Raw genomic sequence first — 25795 nt, forward strand, 5'->3', positions numbered from 1 at the left:
ATCTGGCCTCTGGCTGAGGTCCGAATTGTTGCTTCTTGGTTGCTTGGCCAACCAACTGGTCCAATATTATATCCCCAAAAGAATTATTTCTCGATTCCCTTTCTTGAATACCACCCGCTGTGGCCTGAGATTGGGCAGATAGATTTGCCTGAATTAATTCGGACATTCTTTCAAACAACTGCACGAGTAAATCGTTTTTCATAGACTGGACAGCGTTGACCACCGCGTTTTGGATCAATTCTGTTTGAGCCACTCCCAACCCTGCTGAAGTTGAAGGGCCACTTGGAGTCTGCTCGCTTGCTGCTAATATTTGTGTCTTTTGACCTCTGGTGTTCGGAAATGGTGTGGTCGTCTTTTCAAAACACACCGTGCTGCATGTGGGAAAGGTAGTTTTGTTTTTTGAATGTGCTGCCATGCAAGACTGATGGAAATCATGTCCACATTTTGTTCTGTTTCCCACTATCTAAATTAGCTCCGCATAGGGGACACCTTAATGCGTTCTGTTCCCTCAGAATCGGCCATTGCTTTCAGTAAAAATACTTTAGTTTGGGCTTAAGAAATATTCTAATAAAAACTAAAATGAAGATTGTTTTTAATTTGGATATTTTATCCCTACTAATATTAAAAGATTAAATAGATTTAAATTATTTTGAACGATAAAACGAGATTCGATAAATCATAAGTAATATTTGCCTTTTGGCATAGGCTTGCTCCCCGCAAAAATACAATTAGCAACCTTCGGAAGATTGGGTAAAAAAAAGCTGAAAAGAGATTAGACATTTGCTGTTTATGCAGAGTTAATTGGCTATGTTTCGCTAAACTGCGATAACGACAACAAATATGTTGCCAGCCCTACTTTTGCGAATCGGTACATCGTTTACGTTGTGAAGCGTGGGCAATGGATTCCTTTTTAAAGAAAGTTAAACTGTAAATCCTATGTGGCCAGGGGTTGAGTTACTTATAACTCTACCTCCTGTCAGTCCGGCGCGTCTATTTAATCTTTGCTGCAGATCCCAGAAACAAATGTAAGAGAAAGATTTGTCTCGATTTTACCCACTTTATCAAGCGTGGCTAGCTCTGAGCTTGCGGACAAGTTAACAGGCTATAGATCCTATGCACCGCTTAAAATGAGACGAGAAATAGATTTGAGGTGAGTGTCGCGGCAACCGTTGGCTGAAAGGTCAACACCAGTTTCAGCCCACCGTGATCCTACAGTCCTCCCAAAAATTTAAGAAAATTATGGCGCCAGATTATTTAGAATGATAATTATTACTGTAACGGATTGCTACTCGGCTTGGGTGGTGGTGGGAGGTATTTGGCTGCTCCTTGTCGGCTATGTGGGGTGGTGGTCTTGTCCCTATACCTCAGCCTGAGGTGTCCCTATACCTCGGACCTCGAGGTCCGCTAATGCCCGCCCTGCCTTGGCCGCCTATCTCCAAAAAAAAATGCATTGCACACTATACTTGGACGGCCCCTTTTTATAGCTATAGTAAGGCAATAGGCAAACAAAAGGTTTTCTACCACATTATAAATTTTATTCTTAGCATACTAAATGAGATTCCTTACAACTAACAACTTGAAGAAAAATGAACACGGGCCAACGGATAGTACCTACGCCCGAAACCAATGTATACAATATGCAGAAATCGCATGCGATATAAAAGTATGCCTTAAACAACTACAACTAAACATAACTTAAAAGTAAACTTCACAAATTAGATCTCATCTAAACTAAACCTTAATCTCTTTGCATTTTTTTTTTAATGCTCGCCACTAAAACTCTAGAGATTTGTACACTCACCAGAGATCCGGGGTTCCACCGACGAAAGCGCTTTCGTTGGCTTCCGCACCTGGTGAAAACATTAATAATACTTTTCGCTAATATATTTTTGGTCTTTGAGCCATAATAAAAGGATGAAGAAGATAGAGCGCACACGGGGGACGAAAATTAGCCGATCCTTTTTTTGTTGCCCTTCTCACACTTTTCTTTACACTGCCATTTTTTCTTTTCGTCTCCACTTATTCTTAATCGCTTTTTCTTCTCCTCGCCGGAATGGCACTTACATAACTTATTGAACTAAAGGAAAACTAACAAAAAATATATCTGCCGGCCATCAGCCTCTCTATCCTTGGCTTTTCCCGCGCCTCTGATTCTCGAATTTTCTCCGTTTTCTCGTCTTTCCGATTCCATCGATGCGTATGCACCCGCTCGACAAAATTTATAACTCCGCTTCTCCGTTTTGCGTCCGCCGAACAATAATTCGAAATGAGAACTGGGGATTTGGACTTTCTATCTTTTCATTTCGTTCCCTTCTTTAGGTGCTCATTAGGAACAAGTAGAAAGTGCAGACCATTGAGATTCTGACGTCATGATTTTTTTAAATGAGAAACTTAAAGAGAAAAAATTTCGGCCGAATTGAAAAAATGGGTATCGCCAATTTGCTCATTGGGATCTAACTAACCTTGCGAAAGGTCAGGGATTAATTAAGTAATAAGCTGTTTTCTTATAAGATTTCCGCTGCTGCTCGCTGCGAGAATTCGGGAGGCCAATGATCCGCTCTTCCAGGGTCTGAGTAATACCGAGTAATTATTCCGATCGATGTTAGGCCGAATTTTTGGTAGATTTTAGATCTTGTACTAAGCGACAAATCTGGATAAAACAATAGACCTCTTGCACCACCGCCCAAATAGCACTTATTTTTATTCCTCGCTTACCCAATTGGACTTAGCGCTGCCTTTGGCTTGATTTTCCCTTCTTAGTGCTTCGCCATTTTCTTTTCACTGCCACTTGGTAACGTCTCCAATTTCTTTCAGCGCCCAACTCTTCTCGTGAACAGCCCAATCAGAAAAGAAAGCTGGCGGTGAGTTGAAGTTACTGGGAAGCTATCCCTGCTCTCACCCGCCGAGCCTACGGTATCTGCCAAGATCTGACAGATGCCTATGTTGCCACTTTCTATCCTAACGCTCCCGACTTTCCTCGTCTGCCTCCTTTTCTCGTTACGAAACTGACATGTAGATGGCGCCAACGCCTACCAACGGTAGGCAACTACCGACTAGTTTTATTGCCACAAGCGTTACACATTGTCGGTCATAATTATTTTGGCGCGGGGAAATTGTTGGAGTAACTCCATTACTTTATTCTCGATGTTAAGTTTATTTTGAATTTCTTTTACTACTAGGAATTTTGAATACGCGTCAATACAAGTTAAGAAAATAAGATTTTGCGCGTAATAAATATCGATGTGCAAATTTTCTCCCTCTTTAGTTGGAATATGAATTTTAATTGTTGCCTGTTATTTATTTTCGTTGCAAATTGTACAACATTTTATGTATTCCTTTAATTTGGTAAATCAATTTGGCCAATAATATAATCTATTGATTTGTTTGTAATTTTCGTCTAGTCCTCTATGAACTCGAAAATATGTTTCTTCTATTATAATAGCCTTATCTTCATTATTTTCCAAGTCTTGTATAAATATTTTAGTAAACAAATTTTTTGTTAGTAAAATTATTTTTTAAAGATAATTAAATATGATAAAGATCTTCTAAAGTGCAATGAATTGTAACGAACTGATTTCTTAGTTTCTGCTCGCTACGAATTGCAACGGCTAGCTCCGAGAGTTTGTTTGTTCGTCCCACCAAATTTATGATTTGTGTGATTGCCCGACCAAAGAGAAGACAGATGTTCAGATTTAAACCACCTTTATTGGGTGACGCTTGACAAAGAGAATCCTGTGATCCTCGCCTTCGGATGCGCGTCGTCGCTCCTTCGTCGTCCTTCTTCGCTGGTCCCACGTTGCTCTCGACGGCGTATCCGTGCCGACTCGACTGGGGCTTAGGATGTCATGGGGACAGGGTGTATCGTCCGTGAGATAAGCTATAGCTTCTCCCCGAACCACCTTTGTCGACCAAAGTCTCCACCGTCCCTTCTTGCGTAAGCCAGGCACTCGTCGACCTTGCCAAAGGACCAACCTGCGGGCTCGACCGGGGCTTAGGATGTTACGGAGCAGGGTGTATCGTCCGTGAGACAAGCTAGCGCTCCTCCCCGAACCACCTTTGCGAGCAAAGACTCCACCGTCCCTTTATGACCACGCTAGGTCCTGGTGTTTGCTTGTCCTTAGCATGTCCATGCTTGCGGAGATCCTCTTCGGATGCCGCTTCGACGCTCACTTGTACTTTAACTTGTTCCGGGTCTTGTTCTGCGTACTTCACTTGTTCACTATTCCGCTGTACTTTCACTGATCGACTATGATACTCTCCGGGCACTTTCTTCACTGACTGTCCCGATCTGCACCTGCGCCGTCTCTTTTATAGCCCGTGGGAACTCCGTTAATTCCCGTTTTGCGCACGGCTCACTCGGGTACAAGGTCCAACTCATGTCCCGTAAGTTCGCGTTAGTGTCTTCTTTGTGCTTTTACAAAGTCCATACCGTTACCGTACGACCTTTGCGCCCTTGACCGGTTCGAGTCCAAGGTACAGCGCGGTACCGTTAGTTCACGGTCTCTCCGCTTTGCCGGGGTCCAAGGTCCATTGTTTACAGTTTGACCTGACCGCCCTTGACTCTTCTCGCATTCCAGCCGTCTTCGCTGTTGCTAGGCCGATCTCCTGCACCCGGTTTTGGGGGGAGTTTTCAGACTCTCACATCTCCCCCTTTCTTCGGAAGTTTTTCCAAAAGGTTGTTGTTTCCGGCGGTCCTCCGCTTTGGTGTTTCACGCCTAGGCAGCTTCCTCGTTCTCCTCTCGTCGACCCCGCGCCCTTCATTCTCAGTGAGTAAGTTCTCAGTCGCAGCCGATTAGACCCCGTTGTTCAGCGTCTTGACTTGGCATCTCGAACATCCTTGCGCCTTCCTGATCGCAGCCTTGGCGTCTCAGCCTATTTGACCCTGTCGTTCAGCATTTCGAGGTGGCATCTCGATCCTCACATTCATTGCTCCTAACTCCTCTCGTCGACCTGCGCCTCCTTGACCTCAGCCCAGCAGTCTCAGCCTATTAGACCCTGTCGTTCAGCATCTCGACTCGGCATCTCGATCCTTGCGCCCTTCTCCAGCTTCCTTCATCTGTTGCCGTCTGCTTCTCGTCACCAGCTCTGTATTTAAACTTCACCCTTCTACCACCTTTCGTCTCTGGCAACTCCACCGATACTCTCCACGATCAAGTTATCGATATTGGCGACAGGCGTTGCCACTTCCTGTTCCTACCGATAGTGCCACGTCGTGCGGACTGCACGATCGAGTTATCGATACTGGCGACCGGCGTTGCCACTGTTCCTATCGTTGTTGCCATGTTGTGCCGATTGCTGCCCATAGTGTGACTGCGTGTCGAAAATCATTGTAAATCCAGTATTTTTTATTCCCCATCGATCTCTGCGATTGACCGCTATTATCGTAGCGCCCCCATCCCGATTTTCTTCGCACGTGGTTCCTGGTGTTGCAGATAGAGCTGGGAAACTATCGATGGTTGGAATATTTTATATTTTCGATGGTTTTTATTGAAGTATTCGATACTATCACGGTAGTGCTTTATTTTCTAAATAGTGGTTATACCCATTGTAAATTGAGAAAGAATTTTGTGGCTTATTTTTTAAACGACTTTTATAAAAAAAAACGTGTTTGATTAAACTCATATATTTAAAAAAAAAACAAATAACATTCTTTCATAGAATTATATCACATTCGTGGATAGAAAAATAAAAATTTTAAAACTAAATTAAGTTAACCTAATTGGAGATCCATTTATTTTTGTTGAGAAACAATAACCGGTCCACTGTTTTAGGTTTAAGCGATGCTCTACGATCGCTTATTAACAGGCCGGCTTTGCTGAACATCTTCTCCGACTCTGTGGACGTTGCTGGGTCACACAAATATTTCCGCGCTACGACTTCATGTGCGAATCATTCGGTGCACACTAAAAAAAAAAAAAAACTTATATTATATATTGAAACTCGGTAAAATGAAGCTTGCCTTCCAGAAGTCTAAGGGATTGGCTTCTTTAGGTATATGCGACCGTGTTATGTATTGGCGCATTTGCTTGACAGCTTCATCGCGGGGATTCGTCACTGTGCTAACATCTTCTTCGAGGAAATCGAAGAAATGGTCCTCTGTTAAAGTCGCCGAAGGTGGTGGTGTTGGCGGCACTGAAGGCAATGTGTCTGAGGTTTTAAGCGCTTCGAATTCCCTTTCTATTATCTTAATGCCATAAGATACATTTAATGGTGACAGAAATGCGCGTTTTTTGAACCGACGGTCAAGAAGAGTTCCGACTCTAGGGCATAAGTCGTTTTTCAATGCTTTTCAGCAAGAAGCTATGGACCGCCAAGGATTTTTCCAATTTTAAGTCTGGTTTTATTTTATCCAAGTTCCAAAACAAGCCATATACTGTAGGAATGATGAACGATATTGTTACGTTGCTGGACGATATTTGACGTGTGGCCTTATCAAATGGTTGCAGCAATAAAATCAACTCTTTAATGAAAGATAGCTGGTCAACATTTAATGGAGCTGGCGCTTTAGAAGTGCTAAGCAGTACTTTTGTAATGGCCTCGTTAATCATTACGATTCTCTCCATCATATGGTAGGCACTGTTCCACCTAGTAGGTACTTCTTGCATCAGGCTGTATTTAATTTCAGTCGTTTGTGCCAACCTTAACTTACTATATGCAATACTGCTTGATTTAAAAAACGTAACGATTCGCTTGCACTTGATCATTATCTCCGAAAGAACATCCAGCGCCAAACAGTCCTGCACAACTAAATTTATAGTGTGAGCGAAACACGGAAGATTTTTTTTCTGTAGCAATTCGCACATCTTGAGCATTGAACTTGCATTGTCAGTCGTTATTACTACGATTTTATTTAGAATGTTCCATTCATCAAAAACTTCTTTTAAAGTATTATCCATATTTTCAGCAGAATGATTAAATTGATCCAACAATGGTTTTGTTGTCAATACAGCTGAACGCAAAGTAAAATCTGTTGTGATAAAATGGCACGTGGCCGTTATGTATGAAACATTGGCCCTCGAGGTCCAACAATCTGTGGTAATGGCGCATCTTTCAACACTTGTCAAAATTGCATGTAACTTTGCCCTTAATTCCTCATATACACTGCTCATGCAAAGGTTTCTTAGCGTTTTTCTGCACGGGAGAACGTACCGAGGGTCTAAAAGCTTTGCAAATTTTCGAAAGCCTGGATCTTCAACTATTGAAAACGGTTGCAAGTCGTCAGATATCAACTCAGCCAAGGCGTTATCTAAAAGTTTTTTCCTTTCTGAGGACGGAGCGTAGTTATTTGTTATAAAAGGAACTATTGAATTCGATTTCTCTGGTATATCGTCCAAGTGAATTCCAGGGTGCTGCCTTATTAGGTGGTCAAACAAATTCGATGTATTGCCACTTGTTTTGTACACTTTTGCACAATAAATGCACTTGCAGACCAACCGTCGTTTGACTGGTCGAAGTGACCGCACGCTTTTAATTTACCAACTTTTATTTTTTTCGCAACATGTGATTTATCCTCTTCTTTCCCCTTACCTGCAATTAAAAAAGTTAATATCTATGTAACATGACATACATGTTATTGATACCACTTACCTTTGACACTTGCACTTCCGACAAATTTATCCATGTTATTTATGGTAAGTGGTCGCCCCAGCTCTAGTTGCAGCTTAATGGAGGTGGTCTTCGACCACCCAGGGTGGCCACTCCTTTCGCTCCAGCTCCCTCGACGGCTTCTCGATCGCCGACTCCTGCCTGCGGAGGCTGGGTCGCTGTGACGGCTGTCGAGCCTCTGGGCAAGGTTCCTGCCGCGCGATCTTCGGTAGTGGTGGCGCGGGCCACACCCACGGACCCTTCTCAGGGTCTCCGCCGGGCTCTAGTCGTCCGGCTTCGTCCTCCGTGTGCGCGGATCGCGCGCCCGATGGTTGACCGGCCTCCACCCAACCGCGCCAACCTCCTCCCATACGCGGGCCTCTGGCGTGTTATCCGCTTCCGCTGGTGCAGGCCACGTCCACGTTACCGTCTGCTGGTGCCACCGGCGGCCGCCCATCCCGATTGCGCGCAGGGTCTGCGCGACGTGTGCCTGGTCCACGTCCCAGGCCTGCTGCCGCTCGAACCGGTGCCCCTCCTCATCCTGGGGCGGCGGCGTCGGTGGTGCTGACGGCGGTGTCGGTGGTGGTGGTGCATGCGGCTGCGCCGGCGGCGGCAACGGCGGCTGTGACTGCGGCACCGGTGTCTGTGGCTGCGGCAACGGCGGTGGCTTTGGCTACTCCCAATGTCGGTGGCTGCGGCGCCGGCTGCGGCTGTGCCGGCGGTGGTGGCTGCGGCTGCGACGGCGGCGATGGTAACGGTGGCTGCGTCGGCGGCTGCAGCAAAGGCGGCTGCGGCAACGACGGCGGTGGGTGTTTGGCGGTCCTGCCACGCGGCCCTGGCGGCGATTGCCCTCCATTTCAGCACCATCAGCTCAAACCGCCGCAGTGTGGCGTTCCGTGCGTCCGCGAATTCCCGAAGCTCCTCCATGTCCCGCGACGGCATCGCCTTCCCGAGGCGGATTCGCCCGTGGCCCTCAGTCGCCCGCCGCACGCTCCGGCATGCCATCCTGGCCCTCGCCATCCGGACTTCTTTATCCTCGTCCGAGAACACCTCTCCGGACTTCTTTATCCTCGTCCGAGAACACCTCTCGGGCGATTGGCCCCTCGGCCACCGTCTCCTCCTCCGACAGCTCCATGTCGGGCACTCCCTCCGGATCCTCCTGAACCAGAGATGGGGAACGCGACACCAGGGCTGACGCCAGAAGCTGGAGATAGGAATCGGAAGCCCTATCGCTCCGGGCTGTTCCCCAGTGCCGGTCTTCCGCACCTCCCGGTTGTTATTTGCTGCGCGTGCTGCCATTCTGCCGACTCGATTTGAAAGAAAGACTCTCACTTTACTCGCCGCGAAGAAACCTCGGTTTTCCTTCTGCTCCTTTCTGCAGTTATTCCGCGGGGCCTGTACCGGTAACGGGATTCTCCTCCGTGTACCTGCCTCGCACGGAATTCGTCCTGTTTGTGTGTGTGTGTTTGTTTTCGAGTAACTTTTGTGACTTCCGACTTTTCGATACCCTGTATTGTCTTCCCCCCTTCTTCACTAAAGGGTTTTATTTTTGTATTTCGCACTCGGTGTCCTCTGGCCCGCCGGCACCCGCGGCTTCCGGCTTTTAGTCGCTAATATGAGCCGTTTTCGTCTTCTTATAATAATATAACCAAGATATGCATATAACAAAAGAAATGAAATTTCTAATTTAAAGAATTTAGATTTTTCAAAGGAAATTATCATATTTGCTTGCTTGCTATTAATTATTTGAATTATATCAGTATAATGTTGTTCAATTCTATTTAAGAAGATTAATATGTTATCCATATAAACATGACAAGTTTTTCCAACTTGTTCTCTTAATATATCGCCCATTGCTCTTTGAAATATTCTAGGGGCGTTTGCTAACCCAAATGGCATAGGTAAAAATTCAAATTTCCCATTATTAATAGAAAATGCTGTTTTTTCAAATATCTGATTCTTTCATTAAAATTTGGTGGAATCCTGATTCCAAATCAATTGTTGAGAAATATTTTGACTTTCCTAAGCTAGATATTATTACAGACGGGTCTTGCGTATCTGTCCGGTATTGTGCTTTCGTTTAATTTTTTATAGTCAATAACTAGTCATGTTTTAGAGTTCCGTCTTCGTTTTGACCCCTTTTTGGGTACTACTAAGTCTGGTGAATTACAGGGGCTTCTACTAGGTCTTATGATTTGTTCCTTTAAAATTCTATCGATTCCATTATTAACGAAATCTGAGACTGACATAGCATAAGGATATTGTTTGCTATAAATTGCCCTGTCATTGTCAGTATTTATTTCTCCTCGAATATCGGTTCGAAAAGCGATTTGCATATTTATTTAAGAATGCTCCTTCTCAATTTTATTCATAATTTTATTTTCGAAATCTTTTAATTGATTTGAAATTATTATTAGATTATGCATTTTTTCATTGCCGGAAAATTCAACGACGGCGTGTTCAGGATTTGTTGGTCCCAAACTATTAGTTTTTTTGTTGACGGATAATTCAACGTCGGCGTGTTCATGATTTTTTGATCCCAAACTTTAAAATTGTAATTTGACGGAATGAACATCGTCGGCGCGTTCAGGATTTTTTGATTCCAAACTTTTTATTTGTAATATGACGGAATGAACATCGTCGGCGCGTTCAGGATTTGTTGATCCCAAACTTTTCAATTTTAATTGAACGGAATTAACATCGTCGGCGTGCTTGAGATTATAAGATCTCAAGCTAAAATTAGTTCTTTCTGCAATAACTTATTCAGTTTTATATTCCATTTGATTGCTCAAATATTTTTTTTATAATATATTCCTTTAATGGAAGAGTATTATTTTCTAGAATTAAACGCAAATCGTTTTTCTCCTCATTGAGATAACACTCTAATTCTTCTTTTTTTCCATTATATTCCAGAATACCTTTTTCTTCATATATTTAATATTTAATAGATTGTACCCAATTAATAAGTCAGATTCTAAACCTTATATTCCATAAAACATATGCTTCGCTTCAAATAATGTTAGTATATGGTAATATTTTATAATTGAGTATCCAAGAACTAGAGATAGTCTCTTGTTAATTGGTAATTCTTTTCTATTTTTATAAATTCCCTTTTTGATATAGCAAGAGGATTAATATTTTTAGATGTTTTTTTGTATTTCTGTCTATTCTTGTTATATGTGGTATTCCTCTGTAGGACTTGGACTTCAAAATGATCCTCATCAATGTTATTTTTTCTCATACCTTTCTGGGCTGGTTGTCTTACTGTCCCAGTTGCTTCCCTTTTTAATGGGATTTGTGGTTCAATTTTTTGTGCTTGGTTTTGATTATAAATATTTCTTTGTGCTAAATTATTATAATCCTGTTTGTTATTTGTATACCCTCTGTTATAATTATTACTCGGACGATAGTAATTATTATTCGGACGATTCTGATACTTTATGAAACTTTCTACTTCCATTTGTTCTGGTGGCGGTTGTACCTTAGAATTGTTATTTGAATTCCAATTATTATTTTGCCCAAAGTTCCCGTTCTGCGGCCAATTATTATTCTGGTTATAATTCCAATTATTGTTCATTCTGTTATTATTATTATTATTACTATTGTTATTGTTATTATTATTATTCTGTCTGAAATTTACTATATTAAATCGTAAGTTATTTCCCTGACTTTTATTTTCATTCCTAAATCCATAATACCTGTGTGCAAATTGTGCTCGAAAGTTGTTAGACTCTAATGCTTGACACTTTGCCAAAGCATTGGCAAGTCTGGTGGGTCTAGTGAAAATAGTGTTTCTGAGATTGAAATAAAAATTCTAAGAGCGTTGCTCCTAATTTTTTTATTCGTTTCTTTGGTTATTTCGCTGTCTTTTTTATATGTCATTATGGTTTTGTTTATCAGTAATGTCATTTTCTTGTTTACTTCATTGTAGAATTCTGTAATGGTCATGCGTCCCTGCCTAAGGATGCTTAATTCTGATTCAAGAATATGAAGTGGTCTTTTATCGTTATAAATAAAATCTAATCTGGAGAGAATTGCTTGGAAGTTGAAAACTGTACCATGGTTAGTTAGAGCATCATGTGCTGCTCCCATGATTTTATTACGTATAATTGTTAAAGCGATAAAATATTGTTCGCTACGAATTTTATAAAGACTCATGGCGGTTTCTGCAGCTTCTCTTCCGGCTTACATATTGAGTTATTTCTCCTGTGAACTTTGGTAAAGATTTAACTACCTCTAGAGTAGTTTCACATTTTACAGTTGGGTCGATTGTTTGGACTTTATAATCTTCTACTACAGTTATCTGCCCTATCCCTTCAATTTTCCTGGTTACTTCACTCAATTGTACACTTATTAATTAATTCCATTGTCAGATTGCTGGCGTTGGATATCCCGCCCGCAGAAAGGATTGGTGCTGAACCTCCGGTTGCCATTGTTGAATTCAAATCTTCAAAACTTTTTCCAGATTGTTTTCTTTTAATAATGGTTAAAATAGATTTTAAAATTTTTTTAAGACTTTATAATATTCCCTGTATCTTGATCAAGTTTTATTATACATTTTTTTAATGCTTAATATTATTTTATTCTACTCACGATACTTTCCGTTGTTGTCTTCCTTCAGTGTAGTTGTCCTGAATATTTTCCTTTGGGGTCTTCCTTCAATAAATTGTTGTATTCAGCTGTGACGGGGGATGGCTCTCTGCTCTTCCTTCCTTCCTTCTTGGTGTTGATTTTTGTATTATTATATTTTGTTTAATATTCTGGTTTTAGTTTTTGGTTGGTTTTTACTTGTGTTTGTTGTTGAGTTCCTTTTTTTTTGTTGAGTTCTGTTAAGTATCGTGTTCTTGTAACTTGTAATAAGTATTCGGTCCACCTTTTTTTTACCTCTTAATTGGATTATTGCATTAATTAATTTCCAATTAAGTTTTTCCACGATCACTGTCACAGTTGTTAGATGTCGTTGGATTAATGAGGATGTTTTGATTTTTCCTCTAAAAATTTGGGTTGTTGGCGGCGTGAGTTCCGTTTTATGTTTAACTTATAATCGTTAATATTTATACCCGTTACTCATAGAGTAAAAGGTTATACTTGGTCGTTTCCGACCATATTAAGTATATATATTGTGAGGAGTCTTAAAACTCCCCACAAATCCGGGTGCAGGAATGCGAGAGGAGTGAAGGGCGGTCAGGTCAAACGGGAAATAATGGACCTTGGACCCCGGCAAAGCGGAGAGACCGTGAATTAACGGTACCGCGCTGGACCTTGGACTCAAACCCGCCAAGGCGTAGAGGTCATACGGTAACGGTGCGGACATTGGACAGGCACAAAGAGGACGCACCGTGAACTAACGGTACATGTTTGGACCTTGTACCCGAGCGAGCCGTGTGCAAAAGGGGAAATAATGGGATTCTCGCAGCCGATATAAGGGACGGCGCCGGCGCAGCTCGGGACAGTCAAGAAGAAGAACGCGAAGGGCCATACGGCGGCGTCGGTGGTGCTGACGGCGGTGTCGGTGGTGGTGGTGCATGCGGCTGCGCCGGCGGCGGCAACGGCGGCTGTGACTGCGGCACCGGTGTCTGTGGCTGCGGCAACGGCGGTGGCTTTGGCTGCTCCCAATGTCGGTGGCTGCGGCGCCGGCTGCGGCTGTGCCGGCGGTGGTGGCTGCGGCTGCGACGGCGGCGATGGTAACGGTGGCTGCGTCGGCGGCTGCAGCAAAGGCGGCTGCGGCAACGACGGCGGTGGGTGTTTGGCGGTCCTGCCACGCGGCCCTGGCGGCGATTGCCCTCCATTTCAGCACCATCAGCTCAAACCGCCGCAGTGTGGCGTTCCGTGCGTCCGCGAATTCCCGAAGCTCCTCCATGTCCCGCGACGGCATCGCCTTCCCGAGGCGGATTCGCCCGTGGCCCTCAGTCGCCCGCCGCACGCTCCGGCATGCCATCCTGGCCCTCGCCATCCGGACTTCTTTATCCTCGTCCGAGAACACCTCTCCGGACTTCTTTATCCTCGTCCGAGAACACCTCTCGGGCGATTGGCCCCTCGGCCACCGTCTCCTCCTCCGACAGCTCCATGTCGGGCACTCCCTCCGGATCCTCCTGAACCAGAGATGGGGAACGCGACACCAGGGCTGACGCCAGAAGCTGGAGATAGGAATCGGAAGCCCTATCGCTCCGGGCTGTTCCCCAGTGCCGGTCTTCCGCACCTCCCGGTTGTTATTTGCTGCGCGTGCTGCCATTCTGCCGACTCGATTTGAAAGAAAGACTCTCACTTTTCTCGCCGCGAAGAAACCTCGGTTTTCCTTCTGCTCCTTTCTGCAGTTATTCCGCGGGGCCTGTACCGGTAACGGGATTCTCCTCCGTGTACCTGCCTCGCACGGAATTCGTCCTGTTTGTGTGTGTGTGTTTGTTTTCGAGTAACTTTTGTGACTTCCGACTTTTCGATACCCTGTATTGTCTTCCCCCTTCTTCACTAAAGGGTTTTATTTTTGTATTTCGCACTCGGTGTCCTCTGGCCCGCCGGCACCCGCGGCTTCCGGCTTTTAGTCGCTAATATGAGCCGTTTTCGTCTTCTTATAATAATATAACCAAGATATGCATATAACAAAAGAAATGAAATTTCTAATTTAAAGAATTTAGATTTTTCAAAGGAAATTATCATATTTGCTTGCTTGCTATTAATTATTTGAATTATATCAGTATAATGTTGTTCAATTCTATTTAAGAAGATTAATATGTTATCCATATAAACATGACAAGTTTTTCCAACTTGTTCTCTTAATATATCGCCCATTGCTCTTTGAAATATTCTAGGGGCGTTTGCTAACCCAAATGGCATAGGTAAAAATTCAAATTTCCCATTATTAATAGAAAATGCTGTTTTTTCAAATATCTGATTCTTTCATTAAAATTTGGTGGAATCCTGATTCCAAATCAATTGTTGAGAAATATTTTGACTTTCCTAAGCTAGATATTATTACAGACGGGTCTTGCGTATCTGTCCGGTATTGTGCTTTCGTTTAATTTTTTATAGTCAATAACTAGTCATGTTTTAGAGTTCCGTCTTCGTTTTGACCCCTTTTTGGGTACTACTAAGTCTGGTGAATTACAGGGGCTTCTACTAGGTCTTATGATTTGTTCCTTTAAAATTCTATCGATTCCATTATTAACGAAATCTGAGACTGACATAGCATAAGGATATTGTTTGCTATAAATTGCCCTGTCATTGTCAGTATTTATTTCTCCTCGAATATCGGTTCGAAAAGCGATTTGCATATTTATTTAAGAATGCTCCTTCTCAATTTTATTCATAATTTTATTTTCGAAATCTTTTAATTGATTTGAAATTATTATTAGATTATGCATTTTTTCATTGCCGGAAAATTCAACGACGGCGTGTTCAGGATTTGTTGGTCCCAAACTATTAGTTTTTTTGTTGACGGATAATTCAACGTCGGCGTGTTCATGATTTTTTGATCCCAAACTTTAAAATTGTAATTTGACGGAATGAACATCGTCGGCGCGTTCAGGATTTTTTGATTCCAAACTTTTTATTTGTAATATGACGGAATGAACATCGTCGGCGCGTTCAGGATTTGTTGATCCCAAACTTTTCAATTTTAATTGAACGGAATTAACATCGTCGGCGTGCTTGAGATTATAAGATCTCAAGCTAAAATTAGTTCTTTCTGCAATAACTTATTCAGTTTTATATTCCATTTGATTGCTCAAATATTTTTTTTATAATATATTCCTTTAATGGAAGAGTATTATTTTCTAGAATTAAACGCAAATCGTTTTTCTCCTCATTGAGATAACACTCTAATTCTTCTTTTTTTCCATTATATTCCAGAATACCTTTTTCTTCATATATTTAATATTTAATAGATTGTACCCAATTAATAAGTCAGATTCTAAACCTTATATTCCATAAAACATATGCTTCGCTTCAAATAATGTTAGTATATGGTAATATTTTATAATTGAGTATCCAAGAACTAGAGATAGTCTCTTGTTAATTGGTAATTCTTTTCTATTTTTATAAATTCCCTTTTTGATATAGCAAGAGGATTAATATTTTTAGATGTTTTTTTGTATTTCTGTCTATTCTTGTTATATGTGGTATTCCTCTGTAGGACTTGGACTTCAAAATGATCCTCATCAATGTTATTTTTTCTCATACCTTTCTGGGCTGGTTGTCTTACTGTCCCAGTTGCTTCCCTTTTTAATGGGATTTGTGGTTCAATTTTTTGTGCTTGGTTTTGATTATAAATATTTCTTTGTGCTAAATTATTATAATCCTGTTTGTTATTTGTATACCCTCTGTTATAATTATTACTCGGACGATAGTAATTATTATTCGGACGATTCTGATACTTTATGAAACTTTCTACTTCCATTTGTTCTGGTGGCGGTTGTACCTTAGAATTGTTATTTGAATTCCAATTATTATTTTGCCCAAAGTTCCCGTTCTGCGGCCAATTATTATTCTGGTTATAATTCCAATTATTGTTCATTCTGTTATTATTATTATTATTACTATTGTTATTGTTATTATTATTATTCTGTCTGAAATTTACTATATTAAATCGTAAGTTATTTCCCTGACTTTTATTTTCATTCCTAAATCCATAATACCTGTGTGCAAATTGTGCTCGAAAGTTGTTAGACTCTAATGCTTGACACTTTGCCAAAGCATTGGCAAGTCTGGTGGGTCTAGTGAAAATAGTGTTTCTGAGATTGAAATAAAAATTCTAAGAGCGTTGCTCCTAATTTTTTTATTCGTTTCTTTGGTTATTTCGCTGTCTTTTTTATATGTCATTATGGTTTTGTTTATCAGTAATGTCATTTTCTTGTTTACTTCATTGTAGAATTCTGTAATGGTCATGCGTCCCTGCCTAAGGATGCTTAATTCTGATTCAAGAATATGAAGTGGTCTTTTATCGTTATAAATAAAATCTAATCTGGAGAGAATTGCTTGGAAGTTGAAAACTGTACCATGGTTAGTTAGAGCATCATGTGCTGCTCCCATGATTTTATTACGTATAATTGTTAAAGCGATAAAATATTGTTCGCTTCGAATTTTATAAAGACTCATGGCGGTTTCTGCAGCTTCTCTTCCGGCTTACATATTGAGTTATTTCTCCTGTGAACTTTGGTAAAGATTTAACTACCTCTAGAGTAGTTTCACATTTTACAGTTGGGTCGATTGTTTGGACTTTATAATCTTCTACTACAGTTATCTGCCCTATCCCTTCAATTTTCCTGGTTACTTCACTCAATTGTACACTTATTAATTAATTCCATTGTCAGATTGCTGGCGTTGGATATCCCGCCCGCAGAAAGGATTGGTGCTGAACCTCCGGTTGCCATTGTTGAATTCAAATCTTCAAAACTTTTTCCAGATTGTTTTCTTTTAATAATGGTTAAAATAGATTTTAAAATTTTTTTAAGACTTTATAATATTCCCTGTATCTTGATCAAGTTTTATTATACATTTTTTTTAATGCTTAATATTATTTTATTCTACTCACGATACTTTCCGTTGTTGTCTTCCTTCAGTGTAGTTGTCCTGAATATTTTCCTTTGGGGTCTTCCTTCAATAAATTGTTGTATTCAGCTGTGACGGGGGATGGCTCTCTGCTCTTCCTTCCTTCCTTCTTGGTGTTGATTTTTGTATTATTATATTTTGTTTAATATTCTGGTTTTAGTTTTTGGTTGGTTTTTACTTGTGTTTGTTGTTGAGTTCCTTTTTTTTTGTTGAGTTCTGTTTAGTATCGTGTTCTTGTAACTTGTAATAAGTATTCGGTCCACCTTTTTTTACCTCTTAATTGGATTATTGCATTAATTAATTTCCAATTAAGTTTTTCCACGATCACTGTCACAGTTGTTAGATGTCGTTGGATTAATGAGGATGTTTTGATTTTTCCTCTAAAAATTTGGGTTGTTGGCGGCGTGAGTTCCGTTTTATGTTTAACTTATAATCGTTAATATTTATACCCGTTACTCATAGAGTAAAAGGTTATACTTGGTCGTTTCCGACCATATTAAGTATATATATTGTGAGGAGTCTTAAAACTCCCCACAAATCCGGGTGCAGGAATGCGAGAGGAGTGAAGGGCGGTCAGGTCAAACGGGAAATAATGGACCTTGGACCCCGGCAAAGCGGAGAGACCGTGAATTAACGGTACCGCGCTGGACCTTGGACTCAAACCCGCCAAGGCGTAGAGGTCATACGGTAACGGTGCGGACATTGGACAGGCACAAAGAGGACGCACCGTGAACTAACGGTACATGTTTGGACCTTGTACCCGAGCGAGCCGTGTGCAAAAGGGGAAATAATGGGATTCTCGCAGCCGATATAAGGGACGGCGCCGGCGCAGCTCGGGACAGTCAAGAAGAAGAACGCGAAGGGCCATACAGCCACACAGTCGGTCGGAAAAGTTACGCGAAGTACACGGAAGTCAGCGAAAGTACGCCACACGGGCGATCAGTCAATACCGAGTGACGGTGAAGCAGCGGAAACACAAGTGCGTCAAGCGAGCATCCCGAGTGGATCTCTTCAAGTACAGATCAGCGAAGGACGAGCGAACACCAGGACCTAGCGTGGCCAGAAAGGGACGGTGGAGTCAGTGGCCGCAACGGTGGTTCGGAGAGGAGCGCTAGCTTAACTCACGGGCGATACACCCTGCCCCATAACATCCTAAGCCCTGGTCGAGCCCGCAGGTTATCCGTCGGCAAGGGCGACAAGTGCCTGGCATACGCAGGAAGGGACGGTGGAGGGAGTGGTCGGCAAAGGTGGTTCGGAGAGGAGCACTAGCTTGTCTCTCGGACGACACACTCTGTCGCCATAACATCCTAAGCCCCAGGCGAGCCGGTGCGGATTCCCCATCGGAAGCGACGCAGGCATACGAAGGAAGGACGACGAAGGAGCAACGACGCGCATCCGACGGCGAGGGTCACCGAATTCTGTTCAGCAAGTGACGCTAAATAAAGTTGGTTTAAACCTGAGACTCTGTCTGGCCAAAAGAACAGAGGAGAAGATGGGGAAATCGTGGCTATACAGCCTGAAGAGGGATGACTTTCCCGCAATAGCGAGCGCCCTAGGCATTAAGCTCGCAATGACGTACGGCCTGGATATAAACCAAATCCCACGAGTGATGCCGGAGCTGCTGAAGGGCAGGGCCCTAAAGTGGTTCATCGCCAACAACAGATTCTGGGAGACATGGGCAGAGTTCATCCACAGCTTCCAAGAATTTGTCCTGCCCAGAGGCTTCATGACGAAGCTGGCAGACCAGGTCAGGCAGAGGAAGCAGCGGCATGGCGAGTGCTTCAAAGATTATATGGTGGACATGCAGACCCTAATGCGGCCTTTGGGGATGTCCCAGAAAGAGATCTTGGAGAGGATAAGGGAGAACAGCACTCCAGCTCTACGAATGTTTGTCCGCCCGTACGAGTGCCGACACCTGGATGCACTGATGGCCCTGGCCGACGAATTCGAGGAACTGGACTCCCAAAGGGAGCGTTTCGAGTCAGAGCGGACCCACAGAGCCCGCCACCAGCGGGATTTCCCAAGAGGGGAACAGCAAGCGGTGTGCAGAAGATGCCAAGAGGAGCCCACAGGACCATCGAGGCACGAAACGAACGGGCGAGGGCCAGACCCGGTGCGGCGGGGGTTTGTATTAAACCCAGCACAAGCCTGCCATAGGTGCGGAGGCCAGGATCACTGGATGCGGGAATGCCGGAACCGGCCGATCACCTTTTGCTGGACGTGCGGGAGAATCGTCCCGAAGACCGCAGAGTGCTGCCCTAGATCGGGAAACGCCACGCGACCCCAGCCTCAGAGGGGCAACCAGGGTCCGCAAGGTGCTGCCCCTCAAAATTAATGGGCAAGCTGAAGGCGGAAGAAAGGCAACTGTCCGCCACAGTGCTCATAGACGGAATGGAAGTTAAGGCCACGATGGACACCGGAGCCACAGCAAGCTTTATTAGCGAAGAGTTGGCGGACAGGTTGCGGGCAGTGGGAGAGGTCGTATCCACGAGAAGAGAAGTGCGGATGGCTGATGGACGGTTTGAGGAGGTCACATCGCTGCTCGAAGTGGACATAGGACTGGGAGAGAGGACCGTAAGAATGCAACTGCTAATCCTCCACAACATCATCGACGCTCTAGTACTGGGATGGGATTTCCTAACGAAAGTCGGAGCCAGGATAGCATGCGCGGGTCTAAGCGCAACGATACCAGCGGAACAGATGGTTCGAAGCGGTGCACGAGAGAAGCTGTCAGTGGCAATCGTGGAGAGGACGACCGACTTTGCGGAGGAAGATATTGACGGCTTCCTGAAGGCAGAGCTAGCAGAGTTGGGAAGAGTCCAAGGGACGTCAACGCTGGCGGTGCACAGAATCACGATGAAGGACGATCAACCGGTCAAACACTACTACCCGAAGAACCCGAAGATGCAGGTGGAGATCAACGCCAAGGTCGACGAGTTGCTACAAAAAGGGTGCATCGAACCGTCTAGGAGCCCGTAAAGCTCTCCCATAGTGATGGTAAAGAAGAAGACGGGTCAATGGCGCTTGTGTGTAGATTTCCGCCAGATAAACGCAAAGTCCGTGAAGGACGCGTACCCGATTCCTATGATCAACTACATTCTGGATCAATTAAGGGAGGCGAAATACATAAGCAGTCTGGATTTGAAGGACGGGTACTGGCAGATACTGGCATTTACGGTGCCGGGAAAGGGCCTATTCCAGTGGAAAGTAATGCCATTCGGACTGCACTCCGCATCGGCAACGTTCCAGCGGGCGTTGGACCAAGTGATAGGACCCGAGATGATGCCACACGCGTTTGCGTACCAGGACGACATAATTGTGATCGGACGGACACTACAAGAACACAAGCGCAACCTAAAAGAGGTTTTCCGGAGGCTAAGGGCGGCAAACCTGAAAGTTAACGCAGATAAGTGCAAGTTCTTTCGGAAGGAGCTACAATACCTGGGCCACCGAGTGACGGATCAGGGCATCGGAACGGATCCGGAGAAAGTGGCGGCAATAGCTCAGCTAAAGCCCCCGGGAAACGTGAAGGAGCTGCGACAGTACCTAGGAGTGGCGTCGTGGTACAGACGTTTTGTACCAGATTTTGCGACGTTGGTACAACCGCTGAACGCACTCCTAAAGAAACAGACAAAATGGGAATGGACAGACGCCCACCAAGAAGCGTTCGAGGCCGTCAAAACCAGATTGGTCGCCGACCCGATCCTGGCATGCCCCGATTTCACAAGGACGTTCGTGCTACAGACGGACGCCAGCGACTACGGGCTGGGCGCTATCCTCACACAGCACTCCGAGCAAGGCGAGCGGGTCATATCCTACTCCAGCAGAGCTCTGAACGGAGCGGAAAAGAATTATTATTACGGGCTCTCGATGCTGTTCAGCCACTTCAGGGCCATGTGATCCGTTATCACTTTAAAGTGGTAGCCTTCCAGGTACGGTCTTAATTTCCTGAGTCTACATGGCGGAAACGATGTAGGTAGGCCCGGAAGCAGCCATGGTCCGTGAGGAATTGGGACATGTGGTAGTCCAAGGTTATATGGCACTGCGTCCATGCGTCTATCTCCGGGATGAGTTGGTAGGTCCACCTTCCCCGTTGCGACATTTGCCATCTCGTCTGCCACTCTCCAACCACCTGTTCGTAGGCCTCGTCCCGTGTAGCACCATTGCTGATGAGAACAAGAGCCTTGATCTCCAGATCGGCTGGTGGCATGCCTGCTAGAACTAATGCTGCATCCTGAGATATCGTTCTAAAGCCTCTTATTAGCCTAAGGGCCATCGACCTTATCACCATCCGCGCTCCATTTAAGTATGAGCCTTTCTTTGTGGCGTCACTCCAGATTGGCGCAGCGTATAAAAGCGTTGCCTTTGCTACGGTTACCAATAGCCTCCTGGCTGGGTCTCTGGGACCTCCCACGTTGGGCATAAGTCGAGATAAGGCTGCCGATGTGATGGCTGCCTTTCTGCTAGCGTATTTAGCATGGTCCTTGAAAGATAGCCTGTAGTCTATAAGGACTCCGAGGTACATCAAGGACTCAGCTGAAGACACCTGGGTTCCGCTGACTGAGACTTGCATGCTCTCCACCTTTTTCCTGCTGCTTAATAGTACAGCTTCAGTTTTATGTGCCGCTATTGCTAGTCCAGCTTTCTCAAACCAGTCGATGGCCGCTCGAATTGTTGAGTTACACTTCTCCTGGGTTTCCATAATCGTTTTGGCGACTGCAGTTATAGCCACGTCATCTGCGAAGCAGTGCAGCTCAGCTCCTGAGGGCTTCCTGATTGCCAGTAAACCATCGTACATGATGTTCCACAGGATCGGTCCAAGTACAGATCCTTGTGGAACACCAGCTGAGACTCGGTAGCTTTTTGGTCCATTTTCCGTGTCATACCAGAGGATACGATTTCTTAAATAGCTGCCTACAGCGATCCTGAGGTACTCCGGGATACCCATCGTGTACATAGCATAGAGGATTAAAGGCCATCTTGCCGTGTTAAATGCGTTTTTAACGTCCAGCGTGACAATCGCACAGTATTCTTTTTTGCCACCTAGCCATCTGTCGCCCTCGAGCGCGTTCTTGGCAATGTTTCTCACTGCCGTGAGTGCGTTGAGGGTACTCTTTCCCTTTCGAAAGCCATATTGGTGGCTGCTTAGACCGTGTGTGCTCTCGGTTACCGCCTCTATTCGGGCATATAAGATGCGCTCAAATAGCTTTCCTACTATGTCCAGAAGGCATAGTGGGCGGTAGCTGACTGCAGCTTGTGCTGAACCTTTCCCTTTAGGTACAAGTACCAGCTTCTGGCTTTTCCACCTTGCTGGAAAGACTCCGTCCAGAAGGCACTGCTGAAAAGTGTCCCTGAAGATGTCCGGGACACCAAAGGTGGGAGAAACTGTGTGGGCCAAAGAGCACAACCTGTCAAAAGCCGCGGAGGGCTTCGCGGCAAAGCTGGCACCAAGGTTCGACGGGCCTTTCATATTAAAGGAATTCACGTCACCGGTAATTTGTATAGTGGAACACGCAACAACGAGGAAAACAAAAACGGCTCATATTAGCGACTTGAAACCGGGAAGCGCGGGCGCCGGCGGGCCAGAGGACAACGAGAGCGACAATCAACAATAAAACCCTTTCGGGAAGAAGGGGGGAAGACGATACAGGGTATCGAAAAGTCGAAAGTCGCAAATAAAAACACTCACACACACACACAAAAGACCCGTTGGAGCGCGAGAGCGGGAAAGGGAGGGTACACAGCCGGAAAACCGTTAACGGCTAACGCACACAGCTGCGAATTCCGTGGGAGGCAGGTGCACGGAGGAGAATCCCGTTACCGGTACAGGCCCCGCGGAATAACGGCGGAAAGGAGCAGATCGAAAACCGAGGTTTCGTCGCGGCGGAAAAAGCGAGAGTCGGTCTTTTAAGATCAAGTCGGCACATGATGATGAACACACGCAGCGCGCCAAACAACCGGGAGGAAAGGGAGACCGGCACTGGGGAACAGCCCGGAGCGATATGAAGGTCGGATGTTGAGTCCTACCTCCAGCTTCTGGCGTCACACCTGGTGTCGCGATCCCTATCCCCGGTCCAGGAGGACACGGAGGAAGTGCCCGACACGGAGCTGTCGGAGGAAGAGGCGATGGCCTAAGGATCGATGGACTACGTGTCCCTCTCTTCGGAGAGCGAGGAGGACGACGGTGGTGAGACCGTCACCCCGGTGGCGTCCTCGGAAGAGGACGAAGGAGGCCGGAGGGCAAGGATGGCCTACCGCAGCGTGCGGCGGGCGACGCAGGGCCACGGGCGGATCCGGCTAGGAGACGCGATGCCGTCGGAGGACCTGCGGGAGTTGCTCGAGTTCGCGGAAGCGCGGAACGCCACGCTGCGGCGGTTTGAGGGGATGGTGGTGGAGCGGAAGGCAGCCGCCGCCAAGGCCGCGTGGCAAAAACGCCTGTCGGAGTGGCAGGAGGAGGAGGAGACGCTGTGGGTACCACACTCACCGTCGTCGTTGCCACAGTCGCCACCGCGGCAGCCACCGACGCAGCAGCAGCAGGAGTAGCCGCAGCCACCGACGCCGCAGCCACAGCCGCCGCTGCCGCCACCGGCGCAGTCGCAGCCACCGCCACCACCGACGCAGCAGGAGCAGCCGCAGCCGCCGACGCCGGGGTCAAAGCACCGAGAGATGCCGCAGCCACCGACGCCGGCGCAGCCGCAGCCACCACCACCGCCACGCATGCCGACACCGCCGCCAGCACCACCGACGCCGCCGCCACCACGCACGCCGACACCGCCACCCCAGGATGAGGAGGGGCCCCGGTGCGAGCGGCAGCAGTCCAGGAAGTGGACCAGGCGCACGTCGCGCAGACGCTGCGCACAATCGGCCTGGGCGGCCGCCGGTGGCACCAGCAGACGGTGACGTGGACATGGCCTGCACCACCGGAGGACACGCCGGAGGCCCGCGTATGGGAGGAGGTGGGCGCGGTCGGGTGGAGGCCGGTTGAGAAGCGAGCGCGCGACCCGCAAGGCACACATTGCTCACATAAAAAAAAAGGAGTCATCCGCAGCAGCCAACAGGCACGCGGGCCGGCAATCGGACGCGAGGCTGCCGCAGGCGCGGAGACGAAGAAGGAGGCCGCCAGGGCGCTTGAGGGTCAGGGGCAGCCGTCCGGAGCATGTAGGGGCGTTCATCAGGGATCCCTGCGGAAGGGCCGCCAGGGTGCCCGTATCCAGGGCCGGCAACCCTTTAGCATCAAGGGGCATCATGTCATATTCGAGGAGCTGAAACGAAGAGAGGATGAGTAAAGATGGCGGTTTTAACGCGAAGTTCCGTAACTTACCTCCATTGAGCTGCAACTCCGAAATCCACGTGCTTAGTGAAAATCGGGATACGATAATAGCGGTCGATCGATAGTGAGATCGATAGGGAACAAAAATACTCGATTTTATATTGATTTTCAACACGCTGTCACACTATTGGCAGCAATCGGCACGACATCGGAATATCGGAACAGGAAGTGGCAACGCCGGTCGCCAATATCGATAGCTCGATCGCGCAATCAGCGATGAGACAACATCGATTGGAATCGGAAGTGACAACGCCGGTCGCCAACATCGATAACTCGATCATGGTGAGTATCGGTGGAGTTGCCAGAGATGGAAAGCGATGAGAAGGCGGGAAATTTAAATGAGGAGCTGGTGACCAGAAGCAGACGGCAAGAGATCAAGGAGGCGCAGGTCGACGTGAGGAGTAAGGAACGATGAGGATCAAGATGCCACGTCGAGATGCTCAAATAGGCTGAGACGTAAAGGCTGCGATCAGGAAGGCGCGAAGGGCCATACAGCCACACAGTCGGTCGGAAAAGTTACGCGAAGTACACGGAAGTCAGGGAAAATACGCCACACGGGCTATCAGTAACGGTGAGTAACGGTGAAGCAGCGGAAACACAAGTGCGTCAAGCGAGCATCCCGAGTGGATCTCTTCAAGTACAGATCAGCGAAGGACGAGCGAGCACCAGGACCTAGCGTGGCCAGAAAGGGACGGTGGAGTCAGTGGCCGCAACGGTGGTTCGGAGAGGAGCGCTAGCTTAACTCACGGACGATACACCCTGCCCCATGACATCCTAAGCCCTGGTCGAGCCCGCAGGTTATCCGTCGGCAAGGGCGACAAGTGCCTGGCATACGCAGGAAGGGACGGTGGAGTCAGTGGTCGGCAAAGGTGGTTCGGAGAGGAGCACTAGTTTGTCTCTCGGACGACACACCCTGTCGCCATAACATCCTAAGCCCCAGGCGAGCCGGTGCGGATTCCCCATCGGAAGCGACGCAGGCATACGAAGGAAGGACGACGAAGGAGCAACGACGCGCATCCGACGGCGAGGGTCACCGAATTCTGTTCAGCAAGTGACGCTAAATAAAGTTGATTTAAACATGAGACTCTGTCTTCTTCTTGGTCGGGCAATCACACAAATCATAAATTTGGTGGGACGAACAAACTAGCTAGCCGTTGCAACTCGTAGCGAGCAGAAACAAGAAAATCAGTTCATTACAATATTCTTGATCAGGATCAATAGCCGAGTCGATATGACCATGTCCGTCTGTCCGTCTGTCTGTCCGTCTGTAAAGGCTAGAAAGTTCAGATTAAGCATGCAGACTCCAGAGACATAGACGCAGCGCAAGTTTGTCGATTC

General features: G+C 46.0%; 1 protein-coding gene across 1 annotated transcript; it reads left to right on the forward strand.

The window, feature by feature from the left end:
- The first annotated feature begins 23793 nt into the window (after positions 1-23793).
- On the forward strand, positions 23794-25512 carry LOC122756416 (formin-like protein 16). Its single transcript, XM_044005809.1, has 4 exons — positions 23794-24023; positions 24176-24409; positions 24592-24739; positions 25255-25512. The coding sequence occupies exons 1-4, from the start codon at positions 23794-23796 to the stop codon at positions 25510-25512; spliced, it is 870 nt and encodes a 289-aa protein (XP_043861744.1).
- The last annotated feature ends 283 nt before the right edge of the window (positions 25513-25795 follow it).

This window comes from Drosophila santomea, chromosome 2R (genome assembly GCF_016746245.2).
Source record: "Drosophila santomea strain STO CAGO 1482 chromosome 2R, Prin_Dsan_1.1, whole genome shotgun sequence".
NCBI lineage: Eukaryota > Metazoa > Arthropoda > Insecta > Diptera > Drosophilidae > Drosophila > Drosophila santomea.